At 61.2% G+C, this 25,343-nt stretch overlaps 6 protein-coding genes across 6 annotated transcripts; 5 read left to right on the top strand and 1 right to left on the bottom strand.

Moving 5' to 3' along the window:
* Nucleotides 1-443: 443 nt before the first annotated feature.
* On the top strand, nt 444-2,685 carry CDH1 (substrate-specific activator of APC-dependent proteolysis; the record flags this gene model as incomplete). Its single annotated transcript, XM_028620238.1, has 4 exons — nt 444-667; nt 726-871; nt 950-2,304; nt 2,365-2,685. 4 exons carry the CDS (start codon nt 444-446, stop codon nt 2,683-2,685), a joined length of 2,046 nt encoding a protein of 681 aa, XP_028479210.1.
* A 2,705-nt stretch (nt 2,686-5,390) lies between these two features.
* On the top strand, nt 5,391-12,339 carry CYR1 (cysteinyl-tRNA synthetase; the record flags this gene model as incomplete). The annotated part of the gene is made up of 3 exons (XM_028620237.1): nt 5,391-7,832; nt 7,873-11,722; nt 11,771-12,339. 3 exons carry the CDS (start codon nt 5,391-5,393, stop codon nt 12,337-12,339), a joined length of 6,861 nt encoding a protein of 2,286 aa, XP_028479209.1.
* Nucleotides 12,340-13,092: 753 nt separating this feature from the next.
* EHS24_004675 (uncharacterized protein) lies at nt 13,093-17,072 on the top strand (the record flags this gene model as incomplete). Its single annotated transcript, XM_028620236.1, has 6 exons — nt 13,093-13,172; nt 13,407-13,635; nt 13,772-14,170; nt 14,503-14,724; nt 14,765-14,915; nt 14,953-17,072. 6 exons carry the CDS (start codon nt 13,093-13,095, stop codon nt 17,070-17,072), a joined length of 3,201 nt encoding a protein of 1,066 aa, XP_028479208.1.
* Nucleotides 17,073-17,429: 357 nt separating this feature from the next.
* On the top strand, nt 17,430-20,732 carry SET2 (histone methyltransferase set2; the record flags this gene model as incomplete). Its single annotated transcript, XM_028620235.1, has 8 exons — nt 17,430-17,949; nt 18,098-18,209; nt 18,341-18,427; nt 18,492-18,791; nt 18,833-19,313; nt 19,350-19,541; nt 19,587-20,066; nt 20,106-20,732. 8 exons carry the CDS (start codon nt 17,430-17,432, stop codon nt 20,730-20,732), a joined length of 2,799 nt encoding a protein of 932 aa, XP_028479207.1.
* A 148-nt stretch (nt 20,733-20,880) lies between these two features.
* On the bottom strand, nt 20,881-23,628 carry EHS24_004673 (uncharacterized protein; the record flags this gene model as incomplete). Its single annotated transcript, XM_028620234.1, has 4 exons — nt 20,881-21,456; nt 21,500-21,706; nt 21,756-22,154; nt 22,192-23,628. The coding sequence occupies 4 exons, from the start codon at nt 23,626-23,628 to the stop codon at nt 20,881-20,883; spliced, it is 2,619 nt and encodes an 872-aa protein (XP_028479206.1).
* A 175-nt stretch (nt 23,629-23,803) lies between these two features.
* Nucleotides 23,804-25,220, top strand: EHS24_004672 (uncharacterized protein; the record flags this gene model as incomplete). The annotated part of the gene is made up of 6 exons (XM_028620233.1): nt 23,804-23,935; nt 23,986-24,171; nt 24,211-24,258; nt 24,624-24,726; nt 24,768-25,032; nt 25,082-25,220. 6 exons carry the CDS (start codon nt 23,804-23,806, stop codon nt 25,218-25,220), a joined length of 873 nt encoding a protein of 290 aa, XP_028479205.1.
* Nucleotides 25,221-25,343: the final 123 nt, after the last annotated feature.

The following is a 25,343-nucleotide window of genomic DNA, read 5'->3' as shown; positions in this document are numbered from 1 at the left end:
CTATCTGTTGTTTGTGCCCAGAAGCATATTTAGAGTTTTGGTGTTTACGTAATGAATCCAACATGCTGTTGTGTGTGTGTGTGTGCGCCGTTGCCACCTCTTCCGGCGTCTTCCTTCCTGGCAATCCTCTCTCTCCATCCATCCCACATCCCCCCCTTGTCACCCATCCTTTGTCCCCTCCCCGTCATCATCATCCTCTGTCCCACAACCATCTTCGAACCTGTCACCCCTCTAGTCTTTGTCGCCCCGACCACCGCTCTCCTCGTTTCGCTCCCCACACATTGCATCCGGTCAAAACAACACACCAACACAGACACACACCCTCTCCCCGAATCACCCACGTCTCATTCAACACCCCCCATCCCACACTGGCCTTCCTTTGCCACCCCAATCCCATCACTCGCCTCCAGCCGAGTCGTCCCATGTCTGTGTAAAAGCATCTCATGTCCTTGTTCGAAACCGAGTTCTCTCGCCGTCTCCGCTCCTCGGCCACGGTATCAATCTCTCCTCGGTCCCCCTCCAAGGACCGGTCACCTTTCACCACCGCCACCACAACCATCTCAACAAAGGAACGAATCGTCCTTGGCAGCGACTACGACATTAACGGTCGCAGCAGTATGAGTCCTGCACTCCATGGAAAGGCCGTGTCACGAGACTATGGCGACCGGTGCGTTTGCTTTCCTATCTCGAGCGACAGCGGCCGGATGTTGACGTTCCCATTCCAGGTTTATCCCTACCCGCGACGGGTCTGACATGCACGCCGCGTTCCAGCTGCTTCCAGATACCAACTCGCATGAAGGCTCATCATCAAAGTCGTCGCGCTCACGACGGAGAAGCCATGGCCAGGGCACGGATGCCGAAGCTCGTCGAGGTGGGTTGACTGTGGAGAAGCGGAGCGAGCGCCTGTGCGTGATGGTGTTTGCTGGCTGACACACCCCGGATCCATCAGACGAAGTCAATTCTACGTTTTCAACGCTTCTCAAGAATGAGCTGTTCCCTGCTCCCAACTCGCCATCACGCTCTGCATCCCCATCGACACGGCCGCATGCTTCGCCATCACGCCACGGCCAGATCCGTCGTCCCATCACGTTCAACTCGTCGACGCTTCCCAACCTCCCGACCAACGCTCCCATGTCCAGCGCAGGCACGACTCCTCTGCACCATCACCCACCTCCCGGTGTGTCAGGAACTGGAGACCGAACCGACCGCGAGCTCTCGCCAGCGTCACACCTGCCTCCACTGCCGCTGCATGCACCCTCGACGCCCACCTCGGGACGTACACGGGCTCCAGGTGCGGGACCCAGCTCGGCACAGCATCGTGCCCACCAGTCGCAGGTCGCATTGGCATCCGCGTCTGGTGGCGTGCGTACACCGCCCAGCCGCAACCGCGCAGCATCACCGGCACTGTCTGGCTCGCCTGCTACGCCCTCCAAGAAGCGGATCCTCAACTTTTCGTCGCCCGCATCGAGGCGCATGGCTGAGCTCACGAACAGTGCCCTCGACGACATGAACCACGACAAGTACAGCCTCAGTCCCGTCGGCCGCGATTCCCAGCGCGTGCTGATGAGCCCTCGCAAGACGGTGCGGCAAATCTCGCGAACGCCGTTCAAGGTGCTCGACGCGCCAGAGCTTGCAGACGACTTTTACCTCAACCTCGTGTCCTGGTCCAATTCCAACATTCTCGGTGTCGGCCTCAACAGTTGCGTGTACCTGTGGAGTGCGCAAACCAGCAGGGTTACCAAGCTGTGTGACCTGTCGGCCAACCTGTCCGAGGGCGAAGAGTGCCCAGACACCATCACTGGCCTGGAATGGACCAACAAGGGCAGCGTGCTTGCCATCGGCACGAACCGCGGCATGGTCGAGATCTGGGACGCCGAGTACTGCAAGCGCATCCGTACCATGGACGGCCACAATGCCCGCGTCGGCTGCCTGGCGTGGAACAACCACATTCTTTCGTCTGGTTCGCGCGACCGCACCATCATGCACCGCGACACGCGCATGCAAGACCCCTTGATCCGCCGTCTGGCCGGCCACCACAAGCAAGAGGTGTGCGGGCTAAAGTGGAACCAGGATACCGACCAGCTCGCGTCTGGTGGCAACGACAACAAGCTCTACGTCTGGGGCGGCACCGAGGCGCGTCCGACGTGGCGGTTTGGCGAGCACCGCGCTGCAGTCAAGGCGATGGCATGGAGCCCGCACCAGCGTGGGGTCCTCGCCAGTGGCGGAGGCACGGCCGACAAGACGATCCGGTTCTGGAACAGCCTCACTGGCGGTCTCATTAGCGAGTGGGACACTGGGTCACAAGTGAGTCATGAGGCACCCCTGCGTCTGCATCTCTTCAATTTCTAACGCTCGTTTTTGCAGGTGTGTAACCTCATGTGGTCCAAGAACTCGAACGAGCTCGTGTCCACGCACGGATACTCTGGCGGCCCGGTGCAGAACCAGATCCACATCTGGCGATACCCGTCCATGTCCCAAGTCGCGACCCTCACGGGGCACACGTACCGCGTGCTATACCTCGCCATGAGCCCCGACGGCCAGACGATCGTCACTGGTGCGGGCGACGAGACGCTGCGGTTCTGGAACGCGTTCCAGCGCAAGGACGGGCAGGCGCAGGCCACAGGTCAACTGTCCATCACGGGCGCGGCGCCAACGGGACTCAGTCCCTTCCGCAAGTTGCGGTAGACGCTGGCCCAGGAGGACCAGGACCTGTGACTGGGGGGTTGTGATTTAATGACGAAAGCTGAAAGAGGAGCGCGGGGCTTGTACAAGGGAACCTCTGCTGTAGAGTACTGTAGATAGTGTGTTATTTCCACCACCACCACCACCACCAACCAACCACCACCAACCACCACCACCACACCCTGCATGGTATTGCGCATATATTTTTGTTTTTCTATAATGCCCCCCCCCCGCCTCTCTTCTGTTGATGTTTGCGTGAGAGATGTGACACATGGCATTCCCATCGCACCGCACCGCGCACCGTGTATCGTATCCAACGGCAGAACCGGCGTGTCGGGGCGGGCACGCATAGGCATGCTATGCAACACACGCAACGTGCATCCCCCGGAGACGTTGCCAGCCTCGGCACCATGTCGGGACGTGAAGCCCATAGATGGGGAGAGCCTGGACCGGGTGGGGGGTGGGGGCATGGGATGTGCGTTTTCTTGCCGGGAGAAGCATGAGAGAAACGAGAGACGACGACACACACACTCACGCGCAGAGAGGGGCTTTGCAGGTACAGTTACCGTGCAGCTTTGGGCGGGACAGTGAACCTCCGCATAAAAGGTACGCGAAGCGCGCGCTATAACTACGGATGTATGAGCTGTGAGGGCAGGCGACGGTGGCGAGAGGAGCCTGGGCGCCTGGGTGTGCCGCGGAGCGTCGAGGGGAATGTAGTCGCCACGCGCCAGATTAGGTCGGGTGCGTCTCGGTGGTGCGCGCAGAAATGGCCGTGGATGCGGAGATGACGGGCCACGGGCATGTCGGGCCTGGCTGACACGGGGGACATTTGGGTACCGGGGGGTACGTGCATACGTGGGGTCAGAGACCGGAGGCCAGAGGCTAGAGGATCAGAGGTGCATTCGTGCCGACGTTTGATTGTGGTTCATTAGGAGCTTAAAACCAGTACCCCCCACCCGTCGATATGCACCGCATGTTCGCGGCCAACACGAGAGCACACGACGGCCAGAGTACCAGAGTGGTCAGTGGCCAGTGGCGATGGGTGACACGGGCCAAAAGGTCCAACGGGCCGAGACGGCCCTGCTGCGTGGCCTGGACTGGTGATCGACCGACGACAATTGCACGGGCATGTTGCTCGCTTTCGGCATCCTGACGCAGAGAACGCGGAGAGGCCGCAGTCATGTTGCTTGTTGGATTGTCGTCTTGATGGATGGTAGTATACACAGCATGCCGTGACTGATGCCATATGCATAGCACCGACGACGAAGCACGCTCGAATGTTCCATGACGCCATGACGAGGGAAGACGTTGTCCGCTGAGGTGGATGGGGGTCAACCGTGTTAGAGAAGTGAGTGTGGGGCCGGGGCGCGCACGGGGTCACAGCATCACAGCAATGCGTATCGATTGGTGCGCACGCGCGCGTGTGCGGAGGTGTTTGCGTGCCGTAAGATGTCCGATGGTAACTGGTGAGATGCGCGTCTGTTATTAAACACAGACAACAACGAGATACGGAGAGCACTTTATGGGTCGGATGACGTGCATGACGTGGGTGGGGTGGGGGAGACGGGGGGGGGAGGAAGGCAAAAGGATATACAGGGGACGTGCGTCTCCTTTTTTTTTGGAGTGTGGTCGGTGTGTGGTGGATGCCGTACAGGTGGGTGGGTCAACGGGATCAAATAAACGTTCATACCGGCTTGCGGCAAGGCAGGACGATATGCGATCGAGAGTAAGGTGAGGTAACGAGGAGGGAAAGGGAGGAGAGGGGGGGTGAGGGTGAGGAGAGCAGTGACAGACAGAGACAGACAGAAAGACAGAGAGGCCAGAGTGCTGGACCTGGCCCCCTTTGTTCGTTGCTTCGTTGAGCGACGGAAGCGAGCACCGCGGCAGGTGGTGGGTGGGTGGTGGTGGTGGTGGTGGTGGTGATGCTCTCCGCCAGCCGACACTGCAGATTGCAATATGCACCACAGATCCCACAGCGAGACGGGCAACTCAACTCGACCCACCCCACATCGCTCCCCCAACCCGCCACCTGTAGCGTTTCGGGACAGCACACAGTTGCCGCGAAAAAACAGCACATCTCTCTCCCTCCCTCGCTCGTCGTGCAACTGGTTCTCTCCCCTCGTCACACTCCACCGCCTCCGCGTGTTGCCATCCATCCCCCTCGTTCCATTCGTTCTCATCCACACCCCGCTGTTACACACTTGCAACAACCACCCCACCACCCAACCACCCACAGCACCAACCTAGCCGGCCCCCCCCCGTGGCCAGTGGCCAGTGACCCGTTGCCAGCAGTGGAGGACCCTAATCCCTGCCCGCCCTTCATACCTCCCCGCCCCGCCCACCTCTCTCGGCAAACGTTGAAGCCTCGGCCCCTCCCCCATCCGCCGTCACCGTCGCCCCCGTCTCTCCACAACATACTCTCAACCAGTCACTAGATGCTTCCCCTCATCCAGTCCACTCCACCACCACCACTACCGTGAGCGGCCTGGCAGCACATCGCCCACCAGCAACCCCCCCTCTAGTTGTATCAACCAAGTACAGCCGCGCGCATTCAAAACTAAACAGCCTCCTATCCTCTCCCTCCTCCTCCTCGTCTTCCCCCCACCTCCACCTTCCCTGTGGTCCGCACCCACCGTCTCACCTCTTCCAACCAAAACGACACATAAACACTCGTCCTCGTTCCCTCCTTGTCACTCCCTCCCCCAACCATGCCGTCCTCCCGGCCAAAAGGTCGGAACGGCGTGTCCCCACCAGCACTGTCCATGACGCAGCTGTACCCGCACCACGAGGACACTTCCGCCGGCTCGGCGTCTGCTGGGCCGTCCCCGCTCACAACGCGTTTCGACCCCAGCGACCTCCACCCACCCACAGGACACGGAGGGAGCAGCCCAGGAGGAACATCACTCGGTCCAGTGCTTCAAGAGCACATGATGATGTCCCCGCTCGACGACCCCGATATGAACGCAATGGCGGCGCTCAAGGGGTTCATGTCCGGTCGCGAGGACGACACTTCCTCGATGGGCTCTCACTTGCTCGTCAGTCCCGGCCACTCACCTCCAGCACTGCCCACCAACGGACTCGGCCTCGCCGACACGGATGCGATTAGCCCCTTTGCCTCTGGGCCCGGCGCCGACGACCCGGGGCTACCGCCCTCGCTCACCCACTCGTCCTCGTCCGACGCCTACTACCCGGGAGTCGTCATGGGCTCCGCTGGGCTGGGGTTTGACGACGTCAAGTTTGACGACGAGACCATGGCAGACATCATGGACCCCGTTGCCGCCTCGAGCTCTCACCAAGGCCATGCCAACCCTGCCGGTGCCAACATTGCCCCCTGGCTCCAAGAGGACGTACCACCACCAGCAGCGGCGCGCGAGGACACCATGACATCGTCCAGTTGCGAGACACCCACGCCGCCCAGCACGGGAGCGCCGTCGTTGGTCATGCACGAGGCATCGGGCTCTGGGTCGAACAAAAAGGACAAGCACGACAAGAAGAAGCACCACTTTCCCTCGGTCCCGTCATTGCCGCGGTTACGGAACCGACACCACTCGAGCCACCAGACCAACCAGGACGACGATGCAGCCAGCTTCCACACCGGTCGGGGATCGGCAGCAGCGTCGTTGCGGTCATCGTCGACGTCTAGCTTGATCCCAGATGGCAACGTGACACCCACGTCGAGTCGTGCGCGTTCAATCAAGGGCGAGCTGTCAGACGCGTTCCCAACTCCGCCGATGCCTGAGCGCCATGCCAGTCTTGCCGTCTCCAGTTCCAGCTCAGACTATCAACAGCGCCAACGCTTTGGCAGCACGGCGTCGGGCATGAGTATGAGCTCCACCACCAGTTCAACGTCGGGTTACGGCGGCCCGCCAGAGAAGAAGAAGAGCATCTTTGGCAACCTCTTGAGACGAGGGACGCGCCAGTCGAGTGTCTCTCATACTGGATTCCCCGGTCAACACCCCGACTTTAACCCTCTACCCCCTCACCGCAGCACGACGACGGGCAACATGCCCAACAGTCGCGTATCAGTCTCGACCACGGGCTCGTTTATGCGCAACCAGAGCGTCTCGTCTCAGGGCAGCGGCTACAGCCCCTTCTCATCACCACTTTCACCCCTCACCAGTAGCCGCCAGTTTAGCTTTGCAAAGTCGAATGACGGCACAATCTCGCCATTACAGGAGAGCCCCGAGAACGAGTCCCCCGGCGAGCCAGCCGAACCAGAGTTCAACCTGGATCTCAGCGACATGAGCGGCATTATCGACCCGGAAATCGCCAACGCGCCACGACCGTCCCAGACCCCTCCCACAGAGGACGGTGCTGGGCCCATGGGCCTCGCAGACGCGCTGCACCACACAAGCAGCTTTGCAGAGGGCACGGCCACACCTGTGGGAGGAAGGCAGATTGTCGAGCTCGCACAGCGTGGCCCAGACTTTTCACAGCCGCGCGCCTACACGCCTCCGGCCCGCTCGTCAGCTGGCTCGGACACTGTCCCTTCGTCGCCGTTCAACGTGTCCCCCAAGCAGTCGATTCCGAGCAACTTTATCAACGCGCCGCGCCGACCATCGCAGCTGCGCAACGTCAAGATGAGCTCGATCGACTCGCAGTCGAGCGAGAACTCGTCGGGCTTGAGTGGGCCCATTGCGCCGTCGTGGGCTCAGCACATGACAGGCGCAGGGTCCATGATGTTCAACGATCCGTTCAGCCGCGGCACGGCCAGTACCGAGGGTGCACCTGTCTCCCCCTCACGCGCTGGGGCCGGCAGCGGCAGTGTCGAGGGCGGCACCAGCGGCTTCTCGCACGTGTCGCACAGCAGTGTGGCGCCTTCCATCGCGCCGTTCAACCCTTCTGCGTCGGCGGCGTGGGCTGCACCAGAGTCTTGGGGCGTTGAAGCTGACGAGGTTGAGGAGGGGGAGGACACGAGCGAGTCGTCTGTCTCGAGCGAGTCGTACTGCACCGACGAAGACGAAGAGACGCCTGGTGCCACCGACAATGCCGACGACGCCACTACCGAGTCGGCCCACTCCAAGCATGTCCACCACCACCACAAACACCACCACCACCACCATCACCACCACCGGTACGCAAAGGCGCCGCATTCTGCATCCGGCCATGGTGGCCGGGCGGGTGCTGCCGACCTTGCCGAGAAGGCTTTGGTGAGTTTACCATCACCAAGGGTTAGAGCTAACTCTGCAGCACTACACGCGTATTTATCGTGCCGACGGGTCGTATGAGATCATGCCCTTCCCGTTCAACACCACCGCCGCCGAGATCATCGCGGCATTTGCCGGTGGTAGCGAGGGCAAAAAGGTGGCTACCAACATGAAGCTCTACGTCCGAGAGCGAGGCCAGGACCGCCTGATGCTGCCCAACGAACGGCCCTTGACGCTCCAAGCTCGCCGGCTGCAGCAGGCCGGATACACCGAGGCCGAGCACATTGAGGAGATTGGCAAGGAAGACCTCAGCATGCTGTGTCGGTTCATCTACCAGACTCCCGTGCTGCCCGTCATCAACCCCGAGGAGGAGAGCTCGTACGAGTCATTCGAGTTTATCGACCTTTCCGGCCGCGACCTCCAGACGATCCCTATTTTCCTGCATCTCCACGCCGACAACATTATCATTCTCAACGTGTCGCGCAACCCCATGACGGAGATTCCGCTCGATTTCATCCAGGCGTGCACGTCGCTCAAGGAGCTGCAAATGTCCAACATGGCCCTCAAGCGCGTCCCAGGCAGTATCCGCGCGAGCACGACACTGTCGCGTCTTGACCTGTCGTGTAACCGTATTTCGGACCTCGAATCGGCCCACCTGCACGACATCCAGACCCTCACGTCGCTCAAGGTGCAAAACAACCGTCTCAGCTCGATCCCGTCGTATTTCCTCCAGATGCGCGCGCTCAAGTACCTGAACATTTCAAACAATACCTTTGAAAAGTTCCCGTCGGTGGTGTGTGAGATGAGCAACCTTGTCGACCTCGACGTGTCGTTCAACCAGATTGCCAAGCTCCCCTCGGAAATGTCCGACCTCAAGTCGCTCGAGCGTCTCATTTGCATTGGTAACGAGCTCAAAGAGTTTCCCAAGTCGTTCAGTACCCTCGCCAACCTCCGTGTTCTCGACGTGCGTCGTAACAAGCTCGTGGACCTCACTCCCGTGTACGCCCTGCCCAGCCTCGAGACCCTCAAGGCCGACAGCAACGACCTCATCACCCTCGACACGCAGCTCGGTGCCAAAGTGCGCGATTTCAGTGTGGAGGAAAACTCCATCACGCGCTTCACCCTCGCGCCCATGCCGGGCATGCCGGCGACCTATTCGCTCACGCACCTCAACCTGTCACACGCCAAGCTGTCTGGTCTTGAAGAGTCGGCACTGAGCGAGCTGGTCAACCTGGTCGACCTCAACCTCAGCTTCAACCAGTTTACGCGCTTGCCCCAGACCCTCGACCGCCTGGTCAGCCTCGAGAGCTTTGCGTGCACGGACAACATGCTCGCAGCCTTTCCCCTGGGGTGTCTCGGCAACATGCCCAAGTTGCGCATCTGCAACATCCACAACAACAACCTCAAGGATATCCCCGCAGACGTGTGGCTGTGTAGCTCCATCGAGGTCATCAACCTCTCTTCCAACCTTCTCGAGCTTCTTCCCTCGCCACCCACGTCGTGGATTGAGCAGGCCTCGCAGGCACAGGCTTCGCAGGCCTCGAGCGAGCCAGCACGCAAGTTTTCCACCGTGTCGGGGGTCTCGGCCATTACCACTTCGTCGGACAAGTCGCGCCGCATGCCACCTGCCGGTATTGCGCTGCAACGGTTGTACCTCGGTGACAACCGCCTCACAGAGGACTTGTTCCACCAGATTGCGCTGTGCCCCAACCTCCGCATCCTCAATGTCAGCTTCAACGACATTGTCGAGGTTCCACCGTTCACGCTCAGCCGCTGCGACAAGCTCGAGCAGCTCTACCTGTCAGGCAACAAGCTCACGAGCTTGCCTGCCGAGGACCTCGAGCAGCTCCAGCACCTGCGCGTGCTGCACCTGAACGGCAACCGCCTGCAGACCCTTCCCTCGGAACTGGGCGCACTCAAAAACCTCGAGCACCTCGACGTCGGCTCCAATGTGCTCAAGTACAACATTGCCAACTGGCCGTACGACTGGAACTGGAACTGGAACACGGCCTTGCGGTACCTCAACTTGTCGGGCAACAAGCGTCTTGAGATTAAGCCTACTAGCGGCCAGGAACTCGCTCACCCTGGAGCCAACGCTGCTGGCGCGTACCGCCGCGAGCTGTCCGACTTTACTGCGCTCACCCACCTGCGTGTCCTCGGTCTCATGGACGTCACTCTGCGCATCCCGTCACTGCCAGACGAGTCGGACGAGAAGCGTGTGCGTACGTCATTCTCCAACCTCAACAACATGGCGTACGGTATCTCGGACATGCTCGGCGCCATCCCGCACTTGGCCATGTTTGACCTTGCGGTCCCCAACTTCCGCGGCGCGTCGGACGAGTGCGTGTTTGGCATGTTTGGTCGCGCTACGCCGTCGGTCCCCTCTGGCAAGATTCCCAAGTTTATCCAGGAAAAGTTTGCCCACGTCCTCTCGGACCAGATCAAGGCGTTGCAGCCCGAGGAGGAGACGACCGAGGCACTCCGCCGCACGTTCCTGATTGTCAACAAGCTCACCTACGATGCGCTGTCGGGCCTCGAGAAACGCCGCCACGACTCGGACTCGAGCTACATGTCTGTCAGCAGCGGGCGCCACTCCAAGACCGGCCAGGGGCTCCACTCGCAGCTCCGTACCGGTGCCTCGGGCGCCGTCGTGTATCTAAAGGACAAGACGCTGCACGTTGCCAACGCGGGAGACACGCTTGTGGTTGTCTCGCGCAAGGGCGAGGCCGAGCTGCTTTCCAAGACACACGACCCCACGGACCGCGAGGAGACGGCGCGTATCCGCCGTGCCGAGGCATGGGTCTCGCCCAAGGGCTACGTCAACGACGACAAGGAGATTGACATTTCGCGCGCGTTTGGTTTCTACCAGGCGCTTCCGGCCGTCAATGCCAGTCCCGAGGTGCGCACACGCACCCTCACCGAGTCGGACGAGTTTGTGGTCATTGGCAACTCTGCGCTGTGGAAGTGCTGCTCCATCCAGACCGCCGTCGACATTGCGCGTACCGAGCGTGCCGACCCGATGCTCGCTGCCCAAAAGCTGCGCGACTTTGCCATTTCGTACGGCGCAGAGGGCAGCATCATGGTCATGGTGGTCAACATTTCCGACCTGTTCTCTGGCCGCGGCATGGGCCGGTTTGGCGGTATTGGCGGTGGCCTCGCGCCCGACATGGGTGTGGAGGGCGACTATCTCAAGCGCGCACAGCGTCGCCGTGTCGAGGAAGTCGGCGACCGTACCCTCAACCGTCTCCAGCAGGAGATTGAGCCGCCTACGGGTCTCGTCGCGCTGGTCTTTACCGATATCGTCAACTCGACCGTCCTCTGGGAGACCAACCCCAGTATGCCCACGGCTATCAAGATGCACCACAACCTGTTCCGTCGCCAACTGCGTCTCGACGGCGGCTACGAGGTCAAGACTGAAGGCGACGCGTTCATGGTCGCGTTCTCGTCCGTCCCCGCCGCGCTCCTGTGGGCGTTCAACTGCCAGATCGGCCTGTTGCAAGCCGAATGGCCGCGCGAGCTCCTCGAGTCGGAAGACGGTAAAGTCGTGTACGACTCCAAGGGCAACATTATCCAGCGCGGTCTGCGTGTGCGCATGGGTGTCCACTGGGGTGCCCCCGAGTGCGAGCGCGACCCCATCACCCGCCGCATGGACTACTATGGCCCCATGGTCAACCGATCGGCGCGTATCCAGTCGTCGGCCGACGGCGGACAACTCATGGCGTCGCAGGATGTCATCAATGAGATTCGCGAGTTGCGCGAGTACATTGAGAGTTCGGACGAGCACTCGCTCGACGAGCTCCCGCCAGAGGTCAAGCGCGAGGTCATTGAGCTCCGCCGTATTGGTGGTATCGAGTTCAAGGACATGGGCGAACGCAAGCTCAAGGGACTTGAAGGTAAGCTAACATAAATTCCAGAGGACAGCAGCTGACAACCACGTACAGTTCCCGAAAAGCTCACTCTGATGTACCCCAAGACGCTGTCTGGCCGCCTCGAGCTGTTCACCGGTCTGCGCGCCAACGTCGAGGTCAACGAGGCGCGCACGTACGCGACCGAGCGACACATCGAGGAAGCGCGCCAGCTGGCACTCATCACCTTGCGTCTCGAGTCGCTGTGCGCCATGCACCATGGCCACGGCGCCATGAGCACCGGCGGCGACCGCACGGGCTTTTCGTCGCCGGCCCACGCCCCGCCGCCGTCCGACCACGCGTCCGTCGCGTCGCGCAAGAGCATCTCGCTCTCGGGCCCGCTCACGCCCATGACGTTCCGCCTGCCGGCGCCCAACGCGCACCTGGGCCCGTCCATCCGCGAAAACATGACCGAGGACGAGCTCATCGAGGTCCTCGCGTCACTGACGACGCGTATCGAAAACAGCCTGTCGACGCTGTATTTCAAGCACTTGGGCGGGTTTACCACCGCCCTGGCCGCGCTGGAACACGCGACGAGGATCGACCCGCAGCTCATCTTGCATGCGCTCTCGCTCATGGACGGCGCCATGACGGCGCAGCTGTAATAAACAAAACAAAACAAATAACGACCTGGGCCCCGGAATTCCCTTCGCCTCGTTCTTAAGATCTGATTTTAACGACAAAGGAAAGCGCGTTTTCGTCTTGTTCAATCTTCATCATTTTCTCAGTTGGCTCTCTCTCTCTCTCCTCTTATTTTTTAGCTTTTGGCCCGTGTTTCCCTCTCTCTCTCTCGCTCTCATATTTTTTTTCGGTGTTTGACCGTTTTATCCTGCCCCGCCATCCCCACCACCACCACCGACTCCATATGTTGCACTACTAGGCCTATACGAGGGAAATGCTACTGCATGACGACGACGACGACCAGTTGGCCAGTTGCAGTGTTGGCTGGCCGCGAGTGTTCCATGTTTGTGTTTCAGATGGGGGGTTAGTATTCAGGAACACCCAACCTGCGTCTGTCGCGTGGATTCGAATCGTCGCCTGGTCGCCCCTGCCCGCCGAGCCCGTGTGCTGACGCGCGCCTCGAGCACACACCGTGACGGACACTGGTTTGGGCCCATTCTGTCACTCGCATCGCTGTCTCGCCGTCTCTGTCATTAACGTTTACACTTCTCTCACCCGTCTCGCTCTCCTACACTCTTCCCCCACCCTCCACGCTCATTCAGGTATACCATCTCCCACACCCCACCAAACCACCACACCCACCCGACTCCCACCACTCCCCACCGCTCCCGTCCTCACCACATCCCCCGTCGGTCCCGTCCCGGGCGAATTGTTGTTGCCGCCAGCCTGGGAAGACAATGACCACCACGACGGCACCCACTGCCCCTGCGGCCGGCGACAGCGGCGACCAGACGCCTGAAGCGTCCAGCTCGCGACTGTAAGTTCGGCGTGATTCTCGCGCCGCCGCTGGTGTTGTTGTGCTGGCCCCCGTTGTTGTCACGGGCAGCACGCGACTGGCGGCGGCGAGAGGCTTCCCTTCCCGGGTCTTGGATCTTGGGGCGATAAACTGACGCGCTCTCCTCTGCTCTCTTCCTCTCCTCTCCTCTATGTCTGCTCGACGACACCTCGACCTCGCATTGTCTCCCCAACCCATCGCGGCCAACACCCACAGCCCGCCCGCCCCCACCTCGCCGACCTCGCCGACGGCCGCGACGTATACCGCTGGCTTCCTCCAATCGCCCACTCCGGCCAGCGTCCTCGCCGCCCTCGAGGCGGAGAGCGCCGCGGACAAGAGTCCCGACGACCGACAGGCGTTTGTGCTGCGTCATGCGCTCCGCTGGGCGGTGACGCACGCTGATGTCGAGCTCGTGGGCTGGTTGGCCGGGTTGCATGGTCGATGGGTGAGTGGCGTGTGGTGAGAGCACGCGCGCGAGCGCGTGACCAGCACGCTGTTCTGTGCAGAAGCCAGGCTGCACGCGCGACGCCCCAGGAGCGATTACCATCGCGAGGATCACAACAGCTGACTGACTCCCCCAGGGCGAGCTTCTCGATGCCGAGGTCAACGTGATGGAGGACGACGAGGGCTGGGGCGTGGTTGGCATGAGTATCCAGTCGAGCTGCGGGCTCAGCGACAAGGAAGAAGCCGTCCGCCTGCTCGTTGGACGGTGGGGTGTCGCCGCCGGACCGAGAAAGGGCCGGGACCGCGCCGGCTGGTCCCCGCTCCACCTCGCTGCTCTGGTCAGCACGCCGCAGATCGTCTCGGTGCTGCTCAACCGCGGCGCGTCGCCCAGCGCCATCACCCATACTGGGCTGAGCGCCTACGACCTCATCACGGGCATGGAGGGCCGCGAGAGCCTGGCGCTCCTCCTCGACCCCTTGCACGCGCCCATCCCGGCGGCAGACGACGTGCCCAAGACGCCGCAAGGCGCGCACATTGTCAGCCAAGAACGGCGGCAGCTGCTCCAACGTCGCAGAATTAGGATTGCGACACGCACCGTCCGTGAGGCGGAGCGCGCGGCGCGCGCACGCGTGGCGGCCGAGCGCGAGCGGTGGGTCCGCGACCGCGCAAGGCATATTGGCGTCAACCCCTCGGTCCTCTTCCGCCGCCACCAGGTTGCAGCCAAGTCGAATGGCAAGCTCGATGCAGGGGATGAGGACAAGGACGCCGACGAAGACGAGGATGAGGACGGCGACGGCGACGGGCCACATGACGAGGATGTGGACATGGCGGTGAGCTTTCTCCTCGCAATGCAGCTGACATCGTTCAGAACGTCGACAGGACCATGCTCGTCTTCTCGCTGCACCAGCTTCCAGGTCTGTTCGACATTCTCATCACCAAATACACGCCCGTGTGCCAGCCCCGCGACCGCCGTGCACTCCCCGCCAACGCCCTGTACCGGTACGCACGGTTCGCACACTACCAGTGTAACGAGGTGTGGCTCGAGGAGCTGCTTGAAGGTGCCATTGAGCGGATCGAGCGAGGGGTCTATGTGAGTTAGAGCTACCCTGTTTTTGCAACTGACATTCCAGTCTAACGGCGACGACCTTGCATCACTCGCGTTTTGGGAGTACAACTTGACGCTCCTTCTGTACCTTATCCGCACAGACGAGGAGCTCGAGGCGGCGTGCACGGCGCTCAACCTGCTCACCATGATGGAGGAGCTCATCAATGCCATCCACGGTGGGTCGCAGTTGTCATCCTCTTCTAACCCTCGCAGTGTTCATCATTCGCATTGCCGAGCGCAAAATCGACGACATCCTCGACGCTGCCATGCTCGACTTTGAGTCTCTCGAGGACTTTGAGGACGTGCGTTTCCAGGACCAGTGGAACCTGTTCCGCTCCCTGGGGGGCACCAAGAAGAAACGCGAGACGCCACTTGCAAACGCACTGTTCAGCGTGCCCAACAGCCCCGACGGACGCGTCCTCAATGCCGCCCTCGACTCGCCCACCCGTCACTCGCGTACGCGCTCCATGGGCCGCCCGCAGTCCATCCAGGACCTCCGCAACACGGCTGCAGCGGCAAAGGCCGACGCCAAAGACATGATTGCCAGCGGTATCGGAAAGGCGCAGGCCGTCCTGGGAGACAAGCCTAGTCCACGTCGAGTGGCCGATATCCTCACGAGCGTGCATCTCATCCTCCAGCTGTACGAGGTCAACCCTGCGTTCATTGTGCAGGTCTTTTCGCAGACCTTTTTCTGGATCTCAAGCGAGCTGTTCAACCGCGTCATTACACGCAAAAAGTATCTGTGCCGTACAAAGGCTGTCCAGATTCGCATGAACATTACGGCCCTCGAGGACTGGACGCGCCAGAACGGTCTTCCGCCCAACATTGCCACCAAGCACCTCGAGCCGATCATGCAGCTCCTCCAGTGGCTGCAGTGCTCGTCGCAGATCAACCAGTTTGACATGCTCATCGGCACCGTCCAGAGCTTCCGCTCGCTCAACCCGCTCCAGATGCGTCGCGCAGTCCGCGACTATCGTTTCGAGGTTAGCGAGTCGCGGATGGCCGACGACTGTATCCAGTACCTCGCGCAGCTTCAGCGCGACTGGGAACGGCGTCGTGTTCATATTGGAGTCAAGGCTGGGCAGTCCAAGAACGGCGTGGCCGTGCCCGACTCGGAGGGTCATGTGGATGAGGGCATGCCCATTGAAGCGTTGTTTGATGGCTCGGTCTCTGTTGGCGAGTGGATGCCTCAGACCGCACCGGAATGCCTTGGCGAGCTCCTCGACTCGCGCTTCATGCTGCCCTTCCTCGTCCCGCAGGGCACCGAGTTTCTTCTCGCCACCCCACCGCGCAACGCCGCGTTCCACAACCTCTTGACGGACCAGCCTCGCCTCCCAGACGGATCCATCCCCAGCCGACCCCTTTCGCGCGCGAGCTACTCGTCGTCCAAGCCCATGGGCTGGGTCATGCCCAATGAGCACAAGCTGCGTATCCTCCCCGACGACTTCTTCGTCTGGCTCCGCCAAAAGCAGATGGAGATTTATCGCGCATGGGACGGAGCGAGGACCAAGGCTGCCGCAGAGAAGGAGGCCGCTGCTGCTGCTGCCGGTGCTGGCAAGCCGCTCCCTCCACTGTTGGACACTGCTGTTGTTGGCACACCTGTAAAGGCCTCGGTCCCCCCGCCATTGTCGCCGTTGGCAGAAGACTATGCGCCTCTGTCCCGCTTTGCCAGCCCCACTGTCCAAAGTCCCGCGTTTCAGGCAGCACATGCTCGTAAAATGTCCACCGACCTTGCGTTCACCCGGCCCTCTGGCGAGACAGTCACCCCACCTGGATATGAGGCTATCGAGTTGTATCCACGTAGCGGCGCATTCTCGGACACTGGCAGCATTGTTGCTCGCCAGTCGTTTGATGGCGCGCCCAGCTCCCCTTCGCCGTCGCCGCACTACGAGCTCGCCCGGTTACGGCGCGAGCGCAAGGAGAGTATCTCGTCCATCAACAGTATCAACAGCTCGGCCGGAACTGGCGGCAACGTTTCCTCATCGCCCGAGAAGAAGAAGTGGTGGAAGTCGATCGGGCGCAAGGGCTCGATGACCCCCGACGAGGCTGCCGACGCCGTTCTCCGCCGTGAACGCAGGCGCGAGGGCACATCCGAGACGATTGTGCCTCTCCGCTCTGACACGGCGGACACGGTGATTGCGGTGTCACCGCCCAAGGACGCAGGAGTGAGCAGGGGAGAGAGGGAGAAGACGCCGATGCAGGATGACGTCTCGGCGTTCTCAAACACGTCGAGCTCGCCTGTGCGCGGGGAGCGGGAGAGCACGCCGACTCAACTGCTCGCTACCCCACAAGAGCGCGTGCTGCGATCCAAGCCATCTGGGGTGTGGACATAGAGAGAGAGGGAGGGAGGGAGGGAGTGCATGCATTCACGGATGCCATTAGACCAACGTTGGCAACAACAGGCGATTTGTTTTTGGGGGATGCTAAAAAGACGCGTGATCGGGCAGAGGACGAGCACGCGGGGAAGGAGAGTAAAGTGACCCTTTTGGGTTGAACCGCAGTTTGTTCTTTCCGGCCATTCCATCATCCATCCATCTCACAACAACCAGCGGCAAAGCAACACAGCTCAACCGCAGAGCATCGTCCTTCTTGCGCGCGCTACGCAGACCCTCCCCCCTCTCCCCCCGGCCACCAGGCGGCTACGTCAACCCTCGCAACAGCTCCTGTACACTGGGCAGCAACCTCAAAACATGGACGATACAGAGACGCGCTTGCCGTCGCCCCCGTCGACGTCGACGCGCCCGGCCACCCCGCCGCTCCCCAACGTCCCGCTCGCAGACCTCTTCTCGCCCAACTCGCCCCCCAGCTCACGCCCACGCACACCTCCTCTGCCTGGCCGGAGCCGCAGCGGCAGCGCCGGTGTCAAGCGCGAGGATGGGGATGCATACCTCAAGCGCGAGCACGGCGGCGAGGGCCCCGAGGGAGATTTCCACCACCAACACCGTGCGCGCTCGCGCTCTGGCAGCGACGGCTACGGCTCGGACACCAAACCCGGCGAGTCGTCGCGCTACGGCTACGACGGCTACGCCAAGAAGAGCACCTCGCCGCCCATACCTGCCGGACCGACACTCATCCCCGACCTGCCGCTGGCGTGGGACGAGGCCGGGGCGACGTTTGAGAGCCTCGAGCGCTGTGTGTATGAGCGCAAGGACCTCGGTCTGAGTCGCGAGCAGGACGAGATGATGGTCTGCGACTGTGTCTACGATGCAGGTGAGTTGGGTCGCTGTCGCTGGTGATGGACGGAGGAGCCTTAGAGACGACGGGACGGGAAAAGTCACGTCACCTTTCTTCGCTGCCGATTTCAGCTTGTTGCCACCGGGAAACGGGGCCTGCAGGACACTGTGCTGACAACCCACAGACGACCCCATAGGCTCTGCGTGCGGCGCCGAGTCGGACTGCATCAACCGCGCCATCTTCATCGAGTGCTTGGCCAACGAGTGCCGCGCGGGCAAACACTGCCGTAACCAGCGGTGAGTCGTGTGTGCTGTGGGGTGGCTGGCTGCCCGGCCGTCGTGACGTCCAGAAAAGGACGGGGGGGGGGGGGGGGGGGCGTGCATAGACAGCATGGTCATGGACGGATTGAAGCTGACGCGACACGTAGATTGGCCAAGAAGCAGTATGCGGCTGTCGATGTGGTCCAGACGGAGATGAAGGGATTCGGCCTGCGTGCGCGCGAGGACATACCTGCGTGAGTCATCCGGTTGGACTGAATGTGCACCACAACCGCTGACATGCTGCTCTCTCTCTCTCAGCGGCGCACTCATCTACGAGTACATCGGCGAGGTGGTGGTGGAGAAGACGTTCCGCAAGCGCATGGCGCAGTATGCCGACGAGGGCATCAAACACTTTTATTTCATGATGCTCCAAAAGGAAGAGTACTTGGACGCGACCAAGAAGGGCGGAATCGGACGTTTTGCAAACCACTCGTGCAACCCTAACTGCGAGGTGCAAAAATGGGTTGTGGGACGCCGCCTGCGTATGGGCATCTTCACCAAACGCGACGTCCTCAAGGACGAGGAGATTACCTTCAACTACAATGTGGACCGCTACGGGTGAGCTGGAGCACAGTGTACAGGAAGCTGACATTTGGCAGACACGAGGCTCAGACATGTTACTGCGGCGAGCCAAACTGCGTGGGCACGATTGGTGGCAAGACCCAGACGGATATCGGTGGCATCGACGACCTCTTCCTCGACGCCCTGGGTATCATGGACGAGGTCAAGCAGGGCGGCATGAAGGGTACAAGGAAGAAGGCGGCCCGTCAACTGGCCGAGAATGACTATGACGTGAGTTATCCCGTGTACACCTTGAGCTCACGCCAGCCGGTTCTTCACCCCATCCAGGAGCACCAGGCCACCAAGGTCGCCGCAGCCATACGCCAATCGATGGAGAATCCCAGAATGATGGGTCTGCTCCTCAAGCGTGTCAAGGTGGGTTATCATTTTCATGTCGCTGCTAACCCTCAGATGTCCGAGGACCCCGTTGTCCAGCGCCAGCTTATGCGCATGCACGGCTTCAGCCTGATGACCATGATCCTTACCGACCTGTCCCAGGACCGCAACATTGTCCTTCTTGTAAGCTGTCGTCAACGAATCCTCAGCTGACATCAGGCACTTGAGGGTCTCATCAACTGGAAGCTCACTATCCGCAACAAGATTGAGGACTCCAACATTGAGGACACAATCAAGACGCTGCGTGACGGTCCTGACGAGGAGCTCTCGGCGCTTGCCAAGCAGCTCCTCCAGTACTGGAGCACCTTGGAAATGTCGTACAAGATCCCGCGTGTCAACAAGATTGCATCGGTGGGTGTTGATTTGCGACGCTTGAAGTCAGCCGCTAATATCCAGCTCGACGACGATGACGCGAGGGACACCACCACTATTGCCGAGCAGGATGCCATCCCACGACGACACGTGCGTATGGACGAGTTGGCCAACACGGACATGATCCAGATCGATCTCGCTCCCATCCGTCGTGGCCCACCGCCTCCTCCAGTGCGACACCGCCCACCCCCTCCTCCCATGCCACGACCCGTGCAGCAGACCCCCTCGAGCGACCGCGTCAAGCTCAACGCCATCATTGCCATGGCTCAACAGGCCCAGGTCGCTGCTCCCGTCACTCCGCCAGTAGTCGCGGCGAGCTCGTCACGTCCAGAGGCAAGTGAGCCGCGCAAACGCCAAAAGACGTCGCACCGCTCCACGACGGCCGAGGATGAGGCCAAGAAGGAGAAGCGCCTCACCAAGCTCGTCGGAGAGGTCGTCGTCAGGTCCATGTCCAAGTACAAGGACCAGATGGAGCACGAGACGTTCAAGCGTTACGCCAAGGAGGTGGGTAATCAATCCGTTTGTAGGAAGCTGACCCGCCAGTGTACTGCTCTGCTTGTTGACAAGGAGAAACGCGGGCACACTTACGCCGCCCACCGCCACCCCTCGCTGTCCGACGAGAAAAAGGCCAAGATCAAGGCTTTCACGAAGGACTATGCGCACAAGCTCCTCCGCAACCTCAAGGCCAAGGGCAAGCTCAAGAAGGTCGTGCCCGGGTCGAGCGATGTCAACGGCTCGCACCTGCAGGTGTCGTCACCGCTGGCCACGCCTGCCGTGACACCCGGGGCATCGTCCCTCACCCCCGGCACCACGCCAGGCGGCACGATGAACACCACCCCCACGGCTTCGCACGGAACCCCCAACGGTGGCGCGGCCCTCTTGGACGACATCTTTGGCGCAGACGACCCGGACGACGACGATGACGGAGACATGGACGTCGACATTGACATCGACGATGTGGGCACCCCCAATGCTGCCACGCCGTCGGCCTCGGCGTCCGGCGCAGACCACACCCCGGCCCCCACCACGCCCCCTCTCCCTGCCAGCCCTGCAAATGCGCCCAAGGCCATTGTCCTCGACCACGCCAGTGGCCCATTCATCTCGTCCAAATCGGGACCCATCCTTGTTGACCGTGTGCAGAACCTCCGCGTCGACCAGCGTAAGGAGTGAGAATAGGAATGTACATTTATGGCGAACGAGGGCAGCAGCGTTATTGCGGAGCCAGCAGGAGGGAGAGAGACATTTGAGCAGACTAGGATGGATGGGCCGCATAGTATAGCATAGCATCCATGTAACTGCAGTGGACTATATGGTTTATCTACACATGTCCGCCAGACATCTTACCCCACCCAACCAGCTCTGGGCCCAGGGTGTTGCCACCCTCACCACGGAAGAATGCCACGACCTCATGCGGACTGAGTGACGAACGCACTTTGGCGAACCTCGGCACGGCGTTCGCCGGTCCAGCAGGAGCCAGCAGTCCCAAAGAGAGACACGTATCGAAGCCGCGACGGAGGACATCAATCGGCCACCGGGCGCGTCCACTGCCGACGAGGCGGGTACGCCCGAAACGGAGGTACTCGTCCTCGATCTGGGCGAGGGAGAAGTCTGTGCGTCCGGCATATGCCAGGTGCTTGGCCACGATGAGCACGCCCAATGCCGGATGGCTGAGGCCCTTGAGTTTGGACGCGCCCGCGGTGCCAGTGCCCCACCCTGCCAGCTCGATCTGGGACTGGACAGAGGAAACGAGGACGGGGACAAAGAGGTAGTCGGTCTTGTTGCCGAGCACGGACGTGATGGGCTGGATGAAAGGGCGGTAGAGTTGGCGCACGTCGGTGGTCAGTCCCGCGAGGCGGTCGAGGGAGGCAGTGATCTTGGGACTGCCAAGTAGGGTCTGCGAAAATGTCAGCTCGTGGCTCAAAACCGAAGAAGCTCACGTCAACAGCATACTCCCAGTCGCCCATCCAATTGCGTGTATCATTGTCAAAGGCTACAGTATCGGCATTGTCGCTCTCCCATGGTACAAGGGCCCGGCGCATGGTGGGTTTCCACCCAGGACCGTTCGGTGCCAGCGGCGAGTTGACGCGCCACACGCGGTGAGAAAAGCGCGACTTCACGCGTTTCTCAAGCAGCAGAAGGGTATCCTGTGTTTGTGGTCAGCTAAACGTGCACGAATTAGAGTTAGCTGCTCACGACTCTGGACGTAATGCCAACAACCGCGAGTCCACGCGGCGTCGTCTCCACAGGGCCAGTCTGGACGCTCTGTACGACATCGAGGAGGCAGTAGAGCAGTGCTTGGCGCGCGTGTTCCGTAAACAGGTCGAATTCGTCGATAATGACAATGATAGCGCGTGGTGAGGGGCTGGTGAGGAGAGCGAGGAGGTGGCTTGGCAAGGTGGTAGGGGCGAAATCGCCGGCCAACTCGTCTTCGTCCTCGTCATCGTCAACATTCTTGCCCTCCGCTACGGCGATCTGGCGGCCCATTTCACGAATCGCACGGCGGTCGTCGGTCTGCGCGTGGCCTGATAGGCGAACAATGATGGGTGCTGATCCCGAAGACGAAGGAAGGAGCCGCAGCGCGCGGGCAACAGTCTGGAATGTTAGCTCCGAAGCAACTCGATGAGCTCACCTTTGACTTTCCAACGCCACGAGGACCAGTAACGAGCGCGCTGTTGCCCTCTCCGCGTTCGACGGTACCGCGCAACAGCGAGACGAGCCCCTGCAGCGCCTCGTTTCCTTCTTCGTCCACAAACGGTGCTGGCTCCTTTTCGCTGCCAGTCAAAGTCGAAAGGATACGCAGGACGTGTGGACGTGCGTGAGACGGGAGGGGAGCCACGGACGCAGCAGTGTCTACTGTTGCCTCACGTTCAAGCTGCGCTGGCGCATCGGTGATCACCAGGTCGTCGTCCTCGGGTCGGGGGATGTCATCGTCGACGTCCATGTCCTCTCCACGGTTGTCCTCTTCGGCCGCCTGGTCCTCGTCCCTACCCTCGTCGACCTCCACCTCGTCCGCGCCATACTCGTCAACAATCTTCTTGTCCACCACGCGTCCACTACGCGTCTGCCTCGGCGCACTCGCGTCACCCTCGAAGGTAAAGTTCCTCGCTTCGCGTGCACGCCTGCGGGCTTCGTTGGCGAGGAAGGCTTCTTGCGAGATTGCGTCGTCTGCAGCATTGAGGGCTTCGTCATCGAATGAGGGCAAGGGGGCGGGTTTGTTGAGCTGGGCAGACTTGGGCGGACGTCCTCGCCTCTTGGGGGTGATGACCACTTCCAGGTTGTCAGCTGTAGGAATTGGAGCTGGCGAAGCGACCGCTTGCGGGTTTTTGGGTGGACGGCCTCGCTTCTTCGGAGTCACGACTGGCGATGCCGTACCAAGCTCAAACTTGGGTTCAGAGACAACGGCCAGAGGGTTCTTGGGTGGGCGACCTCTCTTCTTGGGAGTCACCACTGGTGATGCAGTGCCAAGTTCAAACTTGGGTTCAGAGACAGCAACCTGGGGCTTCTTGGGTGGGCGACCCCGCTTCTTTGGTGTCACGACGACTTCAGCGATGCCGTCGGCGGCCGGTGCGGCAGGTTGTGGGTTCTTTGGTGGCCGTCCCCTCTTCTTGGGAGTGACGACAACCGCGTCGCCATTGGTGGATGGCCCTGCTGCTGCGACAGCAGCGGCCTGGGGGTTCTTGGGAGGTCGTCCTCTGGGACGCTTGACAGGGATCGGCTCAGGCGTACCAAACACGTCGTCGTCAAACGAGGGCAAGGGAGCTGCTGGTGTAGCTGTAGCAGTAGGCGGGTTCTTGGGCGGGCGACCACGACGCTTGGGAGCGATGGTCGGTGTCTCTGCTTGACCCTGCGCCGCGACGAGGCTGTCGGCGACGCGTTTGGCCGAAGACTTGCGTGAGGCAGGTGTACCGGTCACCGTCGGCGTCGCGACTGTTGGTGTGTGCTTGATGACTTTGGCTGCTGGCGTCTTTGAGCGTAAAGGCGAGACAATGTCATCGTCATCGTCTGCAAGTCGCCTGCGCTTTGTCGGCGTTCCCCCTTCGAGCGGGGACTCTGCCTTGCGCGGCATTGTGAGGGACAGAGAGATGTTGTGAACGATGATGGATGATGGACATGATGGACGTCAACAATTCCAACAATCGACGGCCCAACACCGACCAATTTGATTCCGTTCGGCCTGGCAGTCATCTCCTGATGCCATCTCGAGCCGCTCTTGACGTTGCATCCCATTCTATTCATCCACCATGGACATCGACAAGCCCCTCGACGACATGATCCAAGCGACCCGCAAGCCCCGCGGCAGCGGTGGTGGCGGTGCCGACCGCAAGCCTCGTCCAAACCGCGAGAGGCGCGAGCGCGACTCGGCTCCTTACGCGGTGAGCTGGACGACATGTCCTTGTGTGGCCGCAGCTAACATCCCCTACAGCGTCCACCCGCACGTTCCACTGAGGACAAGTGGGTTCACGACGCGTACGAGGGTCCCGCGCGCGGTGAGCGGGGTGAACGCCGGGGTGGGCGCCGTGAGCGCGATGCCGCGCCGGTATATGTCTCGGCTTCGCCGCGTATCGAGGTCTCGGGTGTCCACTACGAGGTCACCACCGACGAGCTCAAGGTACGTTCTAGAGACCGAACGCGAGCCAACTCTCTACAGGACATCTTTTCCCAGGCGGGCACAATTGTGCAGGGCCCAACCATCCGTGTAAGCGTCTAGAAGTCTAACAACCCGCCGTCTGCATCCATCGAGAAGGGCAGAATCCCCAGAGTCCAAGTTCTCAATGCGCGCGCGTGCGCGCGTGTTTACGCCACAGCTTTCGCGTGTATGGCACCGGCGCCGACCGGGGACGCGCATGTGTGAACCCCACCTACTCGGCGTTGTGTCCATGGCTAGTCTGCAAGAGGCAAGCGGTGGCAATGAATGAGAACTCTCCTCCTCGAGACGACTGGAAAAGGTGGCGGCGGCTGGCAGACATTATCGCACATGGGGACTGAGCTCATGTGTCTTCTTCTTCTCCTTGCCAAACTGTAAGCTATCGCCAATTCCATCTCAGCTAACAGTGCAGCTAGTATGACCGTTCGGGCCGTTCCACTGGTATCGCAGTGGTCGAGTACGCGTCTGCCCAGCAAGCCAAGGTTGCGATCAACAAGTTCGACGGTGCCATGACCAAGGGTACGCAAAGTTGTGAAAGTACCTGCTGACAACTTCCTCAGGCCAGACGATCGCCATCAAGCTCATTGCTCCGGCGCGCGCAAAGGAGGACAAGGCCGCTTCGGGTTCCGGCTCGCTCCTTAACCGTCTTGGCGGCGGCTCCGACCTCGCAGGCCGTATCGGCCGGGGTGACCGTGAGCGCGCACCTCGTGGAGGCCGCGGAGACCGTGACCGCGGAGACCGTGACCGCGGAGACCGTGATGGTGCCCGCGAGCGGGGAGACAGGGAGCACGGCGAGCGCGGAGAGCGCCGTGGTGGCAGGGGAGGGTAAGTTGTGGCAATCGGGGCTTGCAAAGTGCACCACTGACAGTCTCAGTGCCTCGCGTGGTGGCCGCGGCGGCAACACTGGCGCACCCCGTGGTGGCAAGCGTGGCCCTGCGAACGCCGACGACCTCGACAAGGAGCTCGATGGCTTCATGAAGCCCGACGCGGCCGGCGACGTCGCCATGGCGTAAACAAGCCCTTCCGTTCGTTCTCTCCAGTGATCCTTTTCCCAACATTCGACTCTCTTCTCTGGCGATCCCCCCGTAAAGACAAAAACAGACAACGTAAAGAGGTAGACTAGTGTTCCCATGTGT

This window comes from Apiotrichum porosum, assembly GCF_003942205.1.
Source record: "Apiotrichum porosum strain DSM 27194 chromosome Unknown scaffold_2, whole genome shotgun sequence".
In the NCBI taxonomy this organism is placed as follows: Eukaryota; Fungi; Basidiomycota; class Tremellomycetes; order Trichosporonales; family Trichosporonaceae; genus Apiotrichum; species Apiotrichum porosum.
This window is presented reverse-complemented; position numbering and strand designations above follow the sequence as displayed.